Raw genomic sequence first — 11,779 nt, 5'->3', positions numbered from 1 at the left:
GGCATCTAGGGTAATTCAAGCATTTGGGCTAATAGCCACTTATCAATGAGTGCATACCATGTATGTCTTTCTGTGATTGGGTTAGCTCACTCAGGATGATATTTTCCAGCTCCAACCATTTGCCCACAAATTTCATAAAGTCAATCTTTTTGATAGCTGAGTAATATTACATTGTGTAGATGTACCAGATTTTCGGTATCCATTCCTCTGTTGAAGGGCATCTGGGTTCTTTCCAGCTTCTGGCTATTATAAATAAGGCTGCGATGAACATAGTGGAGCATGTGTCTTTTTTATATGTTGGGGCATCTTTTGGGTATATGCCCAAGAGAGGTATAGCTGGATCCTCAGGCAGTTCAATGTCCAATTTTCTGAGGAACCTCCAGACTGATTTCCAGAATGGTTGTACCAGTCTGCAACCCCACCAACAATGGAGGAGTGTTCCTCTTTCTCCGCACCCTCGCCAGCATTTGCTGTCACCTGAGTTTTTGATCTTAGCCATTCTCACTGGTGTGAGATGAAATCTCAGGGTTGTTTTGATTTGCATTTCCCTTATGACTAAAGATGTTGAACATTTCTTTAGGTGTTTCTCAGCCATTCGGCATTCCTCAGCTGTGAATTCTTTGTTTAGCTCTGAACCCCATTTTTAATAGGGTTATTTGTCTCCCTGCAGTCTAACTTCTTGAGTTCTTTGTATATTTTGGATATAAGGCCTCTATCTGTTGTAGGATTGGTAAAGATCTTTTCCCAATCTGTTGGTTGCCGTTTTGTCCTAACCACAGTGTCCTTTGCCTTACAGAAGCTTTGCAGTTTTATGAGATCCCATTTGTTGATTCTTGATCTTAGAGCATAAGCCATTGGTGTTTTGTTCAGGAAATTTTTTCCAGTGCCCATGTGTTCCAGATGCTTCCCTAGTTTTTCTTCTATTAGTTTGAATGTGTCTGGTTTGATGTGGAGGTCCTTGATCCACTTGGACTTAAGCTTTGTACAGGGTGATAAGCATGGATCAATCTGCATTCTTCTACATGTTGACCTCCAGTTGAACCAGCACCATTTGCTGAAAATGCTATCTTTTTTTCCATTGGATGGTTTTGGCTCCTTTGTCAAAAATCAAGTGACCATAGGTGTGTGGGTTCATTTCTGGGTCTTCAATTCTATTCCATTGGTCTATCTGTCTGTCTCTGTACCAATACCATGCAGTTTTTATCACTATTGCTCTGTAATACTGCTTGAGTTCAGGGATAGTGATTCCCCCTGAAGTCCTTTTATTGTTGAGGATAGTTTTAGCTATCCTGGGTTTTTTGTTATTCCAGATGAATTTGCAAATTGTTCTGTCTAACTCTTTGAAGAATTGGATTGGTATTTTGATGTGGATTGCATTGAATCTGTAGATCGCTTTTGGTAAAATGGCCATTTTTACTATATTAATCCTGCCAATCCATAACCATGGGATGGTTTAATATATGGAAAACCATCAACGTGATCCATTATATAAACAAACTGAAAGAACAAAACCACATGATCATTTCATTAGATGCTGAGAAAGCATTTGACAAAATTCAACACCCCTTCATGATAAAAGTTCTGGAAAGAATAGGAATTCAAGGCCTATACCTAAACATAGTAAAAGCCATATACAGCAAACCAGTAGCTAACATTAAACTAAATGGAGAGAAACTTGAAGCAATCCCACTAAATCAGGGACTAGACAAGGCTACCACTCTCTCCCTACTTATTCAATATAATTCTTGAAGTTCTAGCCAGAGCAATCAGACAACAAAAGGAGATCAAAGGGATACAGATTGGAAAAGAAGAAGTCAAAATATCACTATTTGCAGATGCTATGATAGTATATTTAAGTGATCCCAAAAGATCGACCAGAGAACTACTAAACCTGATAAAAAAAACTTCAGCAAAGTGGCTGGGTAGAAAATTAACTCAAATAAATCAGTAGCCTTCCTCTACACAAAAGAGAAACAAGCCGAGAAAGAAATTAGGGAATCGACACCCTTCATAATAGTCCCAAATAATATAAAATACTTCGGTGTGACTTTAACCAAGCAAGTGAAAGATCTGTATGATAAGAACTTCAAGCCTCTGAAGAAAGAAATTGAAGATCTCAGAAGATAAAGATCGCCCATGCTCATGGATCGGCAGGATTAATATACTAAAAATGGCCATTTTACCAAAAGCGATCTACAGATTCAATGCAATCCCCATCAAAATACCAATCCAATTCTTCAGAGAGTTAAACAGAACAATTTGCCAATTCATCTGGAATAACAAAAAAGCCAGGATAGCTAAAACTATCCTCAACAACAAAAGGACTTCCGGGGGAATCACTATCCCTGAACTCAAGCAGTATTACAGAGCAATAATGATAAAAAAAACGGCATGGTATTGGTACAGAGACAGACAGATAGACCAATGGAATAGAATTGAAGACCCAGAAATGAACCCACACACCTATGGTCACTTGATTTTTAACAAAGGAGCCAAAACCATCCAATAGAAAAAAGATAGCATTTTCAGCAAATGCTGGTTCAACTGGAGGTCAACATGTAGAAGAATGCAGATCGATCCATGCTTATCACCCTGTACAAAGCTTAAGTCCAAGTGGACCAAGGACCTCCACATCAAACCAGATACACTCGAACTAATAGAAGAAAAAGTGGGGAAGAATCTAGAACACATGGGCACTGGAGAAAATTTCCTGAACAAAACACCAATGGCTTATGCTCTAAGATCAAGAATCGAAAATGGGATCTCATAAAACTCCAAAGCTTCTGTAAGGTGAAGGACACTGTTGTTAGGAGAAAATGACAACGAACAGATTGGGAAAAGATATTTACCAATCCTACAACAGATAGAGGGCTTATGTCCAAAATATTCAAAGAACTCGAGAAGTTAGACTGCAGGAAGACAAATAACCCTATTAAAAAATGGGGTTCACCCAGTGAACGTGATTGTTGGGGGAGGGCGGCAATGGGGGGAGGATGGGGAGGGGAACACCCATAGAGAAGGGGAGGGTGAGGGGTTAAGGGCATGTTGGCCCGGAAACCGGGAAGGGGAATAACAATCGAAATGTAAATAAGAAATACTCAAGTTAATAAAGATGGAAAAAATGGGGTTCAGAGCTAAACAAAGAATTCACAGCTGAGGAATGCCGAATGGCTGAGAAACACCTAAAGAAATGTTCAACATCTTTAGTCATAAGGGAAATGCAAATCAAAACAACCCTGAGATTTCACCTCACACCAGTGAGAATGGCTAAGATCAAAAACTCAAGTGACAGCAAATGCTGGCGAGGATGTGAAGTAAGAGGAACACTCCTCCATTGTTGGTGGGATTGCAGACTGGTACAACCATTCTGGAAATCAGTCTGGAAGTTCCTCAGAAAATTGGACATTGAACTACCTGAGGATCCAGCTATACCTCTCCTGGGCATATACCCAAAAGATGCCCCAACATATAAAAAAGACACATGCTCCACTATGTTCATAGCAGCCTTATTTATAATAGACCAAAGCTGGAAAGAACCCAGATGCCCTTCAACAGAGGAATGGATACAGAAAATGTGGTACATCTACACAATGGAATATTACTCAGCTGTCAAAAACAATGACTTTATGAAATTCATAGGCAAATGGATGGAACTGGAAAATATCATCCTGAGTGAGGTAACCCAGTCACAGGAAAACACACATGATATGCACTCACTGATAAGTGGATATTAGCCAAAAAGCTCTAATTATCCAAGATACAAACCACAAATCACATAAAGCTCAAGAAGAAAGAAGACCAATGGATGGATGCTTCAATCCTCCTTAAAAGGGAAACAAAAATATTCATAGGAGGGGATATGGAGGCAAAGTTTGGAGCAGAGATCGAAGGAATGGCCATTCAGAGCCTGCCCGACATGTGTCTGTATATGTATATATATATATATATATATATATATATATATATATATATATATATATACACTAAGAAGTACATGCTGACAAGAGCTGGATACAGATGTCTACTGAGAGGCACATCCAGAGCATGTCAAATACAGAGGCAAATGCTAGCAGCAAACCATTGAACTGCGAATGGGATCCCCATTGGAGGAATTAGAGAAATGATTGAAGTAGCTGAAGGAGCTTGCAATCCCAATAAGAACAACAATGCCAATCATCCAGAGCTCCCAGGGAGTAAACCACTACCCAAAGACTATACATGGACTGTCCCATGGCTCCAGCTGCATTTGTAGCAGAAGATGGCCTTGGTGGGGGCACCAATGGAAGAAGAAGCCCTTAGTCCTGCCAAAGTTGGACCCCTCCAGTGTATGGGAATGTTGGGGGTCCATGAACGGGAGTTAGGTTGGGAGGGGGACACCATTATAGAAGAAGGTGAGGGGATGGGAAAGTGGGCTTATGTCTGGGAAACAGGGAAAGGGAATAACATTTCAAATGTAAATAAAAAATATCTGATAAAGGAAAAAAAGAAAAAAAGAAAATATCATCCTGACTGACTTAACCTAATCACCAAAACAAAACAAACAAACAAACAAACAAAAACAACCACACACATGATATATGGTGCTCAATTGTAAGTGGATATTAGCCCAAAATTCAAGAAGGATGACCAAAGTCCAGATGCTTCAGTTCCTCTTAGAAATAGGAACAAAAATACTCACAGGAGGAAATATGAAGACAAAGTGTGCAGCAGAGACTAAAGGAAAGGCCATCCAGAGCCTGCCCCACCTAGGGATCCAGCTCAAATACAGCCAGCAAACCCAGAAAATATTGCTGATGCCAAGAAGTGCATGCTGGCAGGAGCCTGATATAGCTGTCTCCTGAGAGGCTCTGCCAGAGCATGACAAATACAGAGGCGAATGCTTGCAATCAACTATTGAACCGAGAACAGGATCCCCAGTGGAGGAGTTAGAGAAAGGATTGAACAAGCTGAAGGAGTTTGCAACCCCATAAGAACAACAATACCAACCAACCAGAGCTCCCAGGAACTAAACCACCACTCAAAGAGTAGACAAACCCATGGCTTCAGCTGCATATGTAGCAGAGGATGACCTTGTTGGGCACCAATGGGAGGAGAAGCCCTTGGTCCTGCCAAGGCTGAACCTCCCAGTGTATAGGAATGTCAGGGTGGGGAGGTGGGAAGGGGTGTGTGGTTGGGTGGGGGAAAGGGAATAACATTTGAAATGTAAGTAAAAAAAATCCAATAAAAATAAAAGAAGTAAAAGTGTCTATTTGCAAATGGTATGATGAAATAAAAAGTGACACTGAAATTTCATCAGAAAACTCCAATAGCTGATAAATAATTTATCAGCAAAATAGCTGGATACAAACTTAACTCACAAAATCATTATCCTTCTTATATTCACAAAACAAGCAGACAGAGAAAGAAATCAGAAAAACAAGACCTTTCATAATAGCTTCAAATAACATAAAATATCTTGGGCTAACTCTCACCAAACAAGTTGAAGTCTTGCATGATAAGAACTTCAATTCTTTGAGGAAAGAATTGAAGATACCAGGCAATGGAAAGATCTCCCATGATCATGATCATTAGAAAAAGATTTTAAATTTCAGAAGATGGAAAGATCTCCACTGATCATGATCATTAAGAGTAACACGGTAAAAATGGACATTCTACCAAAAGCAATCTGCAGATTCAATGCACCTCCCATCAAAATATCAACTCAATTCTTTACAGATCTTGAAAGGACAATTCTCAGCTTCACATGAAAAGAAAACAGGAAAACTAAAATAGCCATGAGCAATAAAAGAATTAGTGGAAATCTCATCGTCCCTGATTTTAAGCGGTACTACAAAGCTATAGTAATAAATTAACATCATGGTTAGCACAAAAACAGACACGTTGATCAATATAATTGAATTGAAGACACAACATAAATTTACACACCTATGGACATCTGACATCTTTACCAAAATAAGACACCAGAAATACACACTGGAAGAGACACCATCTTCAACAGATGGTGGTGTCAGATTGAAGGACTGCATGTAAAATAATCCAAATAGGTCTATTCTTATCACCTTGCACAAAACTCAACTCTAAATTAGTCAAACACCTTAACATAAAACCAGATGCACTGAACCTGAAAGAAGAGAATGGGGATGACCTTGAACTCATTACACAGGAAAAGACTTTCCAAACAGAACAACCACAACACAGGCACTATGACCATAAATTAGTCTGTGACACCTCATGAAATTTAGAAACTTCCATATGGCAAAGGATACCATCATTAGAACAAAGCAGAAGCCTACGGAATGGCAAGAGATTTTTAGCAACTACATATCTGACAGTTAATATCCAAAAATAAATAAACTACCATTTTCTGTTTTGTTTGTTTTTGAGAAAGAGTAGCCCTGGTTTTGAGAAGAGTAGCCTCTGTGCAGCCCTGGCTACCTGGAACTCACTCTATAGTTCAGCCTTTCCTGAAACTCAGAGGTCTGTCTGCCCCTACCTCATCAGTGCTGGGTTAAGGATGGGTGCCATGACAACGAGCTTTCATGTAATTTTTTTAAATTGGCTGTTGTTTAACTTCTATTTTAACTATTATGCAGCAATTTTAAAGGCAGATTTTGTTATGTGGGGATACCTTCTGTCCCACCTCATTGTTAGAAGTGAGTATAGTGAAGACTAAACAAAGTTCTTACATCATAAGCCATTTTTTTGCTCATGTGTACTGAAGAGATTTCAGAAAATAAGAAACAAAATAAAAAAATACTTAAAGATATTTTCACTCCCAGCACATTACTGTTTATGAGGAAATATTTAAAGGGAAATATTATTTAAGGCAAGGAAGAAATTTTATATTTTAAAATATTTGCATGTTTTTTATCTATATGCATGGGTACTTTCCTGTGTGCAAGTATATGCATCATATGAGTGCATTGCCCGTGGAGGCCAGAAATCGGTCAGATTCCCTGAAACTGATGGATGTAAGCCATCACTTGGGTGCTATTAATTGAACCATGTTCTCTGGAAGAACAGCCAGTGTCTTCATCACTGACACATCTCTTCAGCCTAGTAGTTAAAATTGTTAAGAAAAAAATGAGGCCATTTCACATGTATCTGGTATTTCAGGTTATTTAATAAATGTCTTTATGTTTGATATTGAGGTTTAACATTTAGACAAATAGACATACATCATATACTGGGTAATTCATGGAAAGCACATTACTGAAATTTTAATGTATGATTAAATATTTATATGCAGAAGGTCTTTTCTGAATTGGAAACCGCATTAAGACAGTAATTTTTGCAAATTCATCTCTCTGTGCAAAAGATTTTATGAAGAATAAAATTATTCTAGAATAAGAAGTAAATTCTACCAACAATGGGACAACTACTGATCAGGACATCTGCAAAGTACACATAACATCATTAAATCAGGTACCATGGCGGGCAAATGGTACCAGTACACATGCAAAGCATATTTTCTATTAGTACACTAGTATTCTGTACCAAGCAGCAGAATGGGCTTATGAACAAGAAATTGAATATAGAAATAGTGTCCTAACTAGGATTATGAACTTACACAAATACAAAGTACTACGACATTGAAGTCTAGACTGTGAGAATTGTTAAGACAACAATATAAAAGGTAAACAGAAAAACAGTAAAAACAAGTTATAGAAATTCTTCTATATCAATATTACATCATAGACTTCATTAAGTATAGCTCATTCCACAGTACTAGCACAAGTCATGGTTATGTAAAATAAATGAGAATCTACAAATTGCTTCTGACATGATACTGGGAAGAATACTGGAAAACTGGAACATGTTGTATATAAAAGAAGAAAAAAAACTCACTAATGGTGTTACAGAAAATCAGTAAAGCAGCTGAAAGAGATCAAAAGTCTAGGAAGCAGAAAAATGAAATTCTCTTTTGTTATTTGATTAAAGAGTTACCATGCTGATTTTGCTACCCAGACCATAGGCACTTTTTTTTTTCGGAGCTGGGGACCGAACCCAGGGCCTTGCGCTTGCTAGGCAAGCGCTCTACCACTGAGCTAAATCCCCAACCCCATAGGCACTTCTTGATAAATGTCTCTCTCATGGCTTCCTTCTGAAGAGCCTTCTCAGAGCACCCATTAGGTCCTTATTCCTCAGACTGTAGATGAATGGGTTCAACATGGGGGTGACCACACTGTACATAACAGATGCCCGTGCAGTTGAGTGTGAGTTTTGGGTAAAAGAAGAACTAAGGTACACACCCAAAAGTGTAGAATAGAATAATGAAACAACTGAGAGGTGGGATGCACAGGTGGAGAATGCCTTGTACTTTCCCTGTGATGATGAGATTGCGCGTATGGAGGAAACGATCTTAGAGTAAGAATAAAGGATGCCAGCAAGGGGACCACCACCCAGCAGTACAGCTGCAAAGTACATCACCATGTCATTAGGAAAGGTGTCATTACAGGCAAGTAGTACCAGTTGATTAAGCTCACAAACAAAGTGGGGAATTTTCAAGTCTGTGCAGAAGGACAGCCGCAGTGCCATTGAGCTTTGCAGCAAGGAATTCAATGCTGTTGTGACCCAGGACCCCAAAACTAATAATCCACAGAGGCGGCGGTTCATGATGACTGTGTAGTGCAGAGGGTGACAGATGGCCACATATCGGTCATAGGCCATCACAGCGAGAAGAAAGTTGTCCAAAACTCCAAAGAGTATGAAAAAGTATACTTGGGAGATGCAGCCTTCATAGGTGATCACCTTGTTCTTCGTCTGTATATTCACTAGCATCTTTGGGATGCTAGCAGAAGTAAAGCAGATGTCAGCAAAGGACAGGTTGGAGAGGAAGAAGTACATAGGTGTGTGAAGATGGGAATCTGTAATGGTGGCAATGATGATGAGCAGGTTTCCAAGCAGAGTGACCAGGTACATGAATAAAAATAGTCCAAAAAGGAGGGGCTGCCATAAAGGATCCTCTGAAATTCCCAAGAGAATAAATTTTGAAATTTGTGTGTCATTTTTCAACTCCATATAGCTAAAATAACAAAAGGGAGAAAGCAACCTGATGTAATTCTATTATTAAATAAAACATTATGCAACATTAACCTGACAGTAGAACTGTACTTTATACTATACTGTTAGGATAGTGGCTCCTGTTTTATGTATGATTGTACTGCTCTTTGGGGTACTTCCTGGCATGACTTATTTAGAGCTACCATCTCACTCTAAGCCTTTACCCCAGAAGATTTGTATTAAATATGACTTTAATGGATTCTTTGTTATAGTTGGAAAATGCAATTAAATACTGGTCATGCTCCACATATGTTTCTGAGATTATATTTTACCATGATCATTCTTATCCATTGATTAAATAAAGATAATACATTAGTTCCACAAACAATGATAGATACAGATTTAAAAAAAAATAAACGGGTCTCGGGAGTTGGGGGAGTAATATTGTTTAATTAGCTCAACTGATTCCTGAGAGACTGAAAGGAAAAAAACTTTCTTGATTCAAGATGCATTTCAAACCCTCTCACATCCCTTGAGGAGTCACAAAAACAATATAACACGAAAGCAAACTTCTCAAAAGATAAAATATTTTTATCAATTTGGCGCTCACATACTTACTTACAGGTTGAGCTTCCATTTGGTGAAAAAATGCAGAGGAAAAAGAACACATCATGTGAATGAAATATAAGATTTTTTCCTGCACCATTCAACATCATTTTAAATTTTAACTTCAACATAATAATTCAATATAGCAAGTTATACATGAATACGTGAAAAAAATGACCTAGTCTACATAGTTCATGTATTTACAACCAGGAATTCCTGTAGTCCAAGCCTTCAAGATATTCCCCTCTAGATACTTTGAAGTTTATGATCCATTAGCTACAGTTACCCCTGTGTGCAAAATAGGGCAGTCTTCTCATGTCGTGCTGTGACCTCCTGCCATACTACTCAAGCTTCCTACCCCCCAACTCACTCTCCTCAACCTCTGAAAACTAGTAATCCACTCAACATCTGTAATAAAAATGTGTTAGGTTCCACACTGAAACACTAGTGTGCATGATTCTGTGCAGTGCACCAGACATAGAAAGACAATAGCAGTTTAGACCTCCATTTCCCCACAGAGTATATTTTCTGCCTTACTCTGGGCTTGCAAATTTTATCTGTTTGGATAAACAATATAGAAGCACTATAACTGTGCCTGGTATCATCAAAGCCTCGAAGTCTCTCCACATTATCTTATATAAGATTCTGTGCACCCACCAGGACAAAGCCCTGAATGTGCCTGACCCTGAGGCATTGCATCATATGCACATTCACAGTAGTGTTCTTCATATTGAAGTTGTAATTAGGGTTGGGGATTTAGCTCAGTGGTAGAGCACTTGCCTAGCAAGCGCAAGGCCCTGGGTTCGGTCCCCAGCTCCGAAAAAAAGAAAAAAAAATGAAGTTGTAATTAAAGATCCAAGTGAGAAGTATTCTGTTTTGTTTTCATTTCTATTTTCACAGTTAGCAAAATATGCTTACATTATACAGAATAAGGCTTTTAAAAGGAGATGTTGTGTAATAAAAATAATTGCAGAGGAATAAAGTCAGATTTAACTAATACATTCTAAAACGTTTGCATTAAACAAATTTAAGTAGAATAGTAACACTAATTGAAAAAACATACGTAGTCCCCATAGTCCCTCTAATGTTTTCAAGAGGAATTGATAACTGAACTTGAAGTGACCTAGAAATAAATGAATATCGTAATGTTTCTCAAACATTGTGGCACATAGTACATGCTTGTTATTTATTAAATTAATTGGAATCAAGTCTCAGTGCATTTAAATAAATACTTGAAAACTCTCAATCTAGAGTAAGATAAAATCAATTCTCTAGCTGACATTACAAGTTGAAGTAAAAACTCTTAGAAAACAAACCATACATTTTGAAGGAACATTTTAAAATAGCTACATATAGATTTTATTAACAAAATTATCTGCAATGCTACAAAAACTCAATAGTAAGAAGAGGGACATATTCAACAAAATAGAAAAAAAACTAAATTAAAATCTATGTGGAAAGACTCATGGCATAGGTTAAGTATAAGCTAATCAAACAGTTGTTTCATGTCAGAGATAAGGTTCATCTCACTTCACTGCGTGCTCCTTCATGTTTAATAGAATACTCTACATCAACAAATTAATTATTAAGACCCTTAAGAAGACACATTCTCTTCAGATGACTGTATCAATGGATTAATCAGTTAAGTATGTAAGTTGCTGCTGACAACTATAAGTTCCTGGCCAGGTGACCTTAGGTAAGTGTTTCTGGTTTTGGTTTCTCAGTCACTTTTCCATTACACCTGCAGAGCCCTCAGACTCACCTGGACAGGGCTTCTGGATGAAAAGACCCTTATTGGAAATCTAATTTTTTCCCCTGAATGGTTGAATATAAGGACTGAAAACAGTTCGAAGATAGCAGGAAGGGGTCATGAATCAACTTCCAAAATAGCTGAACACCCTAACGAAAACAAATGTTCTGTTCACAGCAGTGTTGCCTGTGTGGAGACAAAGCAGGGCAGGTATTTAAAGCTCTGTGTATCTGCATATTATGTATATTTCCCTCTTGTCATCGCCAGACCTGATTACATAATCTTCCTATGGGACCTTGTTCTTCACTGAAATAAGTGTTTCTTGTGGAGTCTTTGTTCCCATGACACCTGATTAAATGTTAGGCAAACCAGACTTCATTTATTCACCTCTGTGTATTAGTCTACCTTTCAAAAGCAAAG

At 38.1% G+C, this 11,779-nt stretch overlaps 1 protein-coding gene across 1 annotated transcript; it reads right to left on the bottom strand.

Annotated features, from left to right (window-relative positions):
- Positions 1-8,091: 8,091 nt before the first annotated feature.
- Positions 8,092-9,021, bottom strand: LOC100912028 (olfactory receptor 19-like). Its single transcript, NM_001409180.1, has one exon. The coding sequence runs from the start codon at positions 9,019-9,021 to the stop codon at positions 8,092-8,094; it is 930 nt and encodes a 309-aa protein (NP_001396109.1).
- Between the last annotated feature and the right edge of the window lie 2,758 nt (positions 9,022-11,779).

Source organism: Rattus norvegicus, chromosome 11, assembly GCF_036323735.1.
Source record: "Rattus norvegicus strain BN/NHsdMcwi chromosome 11, GRCr8, whole genome shotgun sequence".
Classification (NCBI taxonomy): Eukaryota; Metazoa; Chordata; class Mammalia; order Rodentia; family Muridae; genus Rattus; species Rattus norvegicus.
Note: the sequence above shows the minus strand (reverse complement) of the source record. Positions and strands in the feature narration are given on the sequence as shown.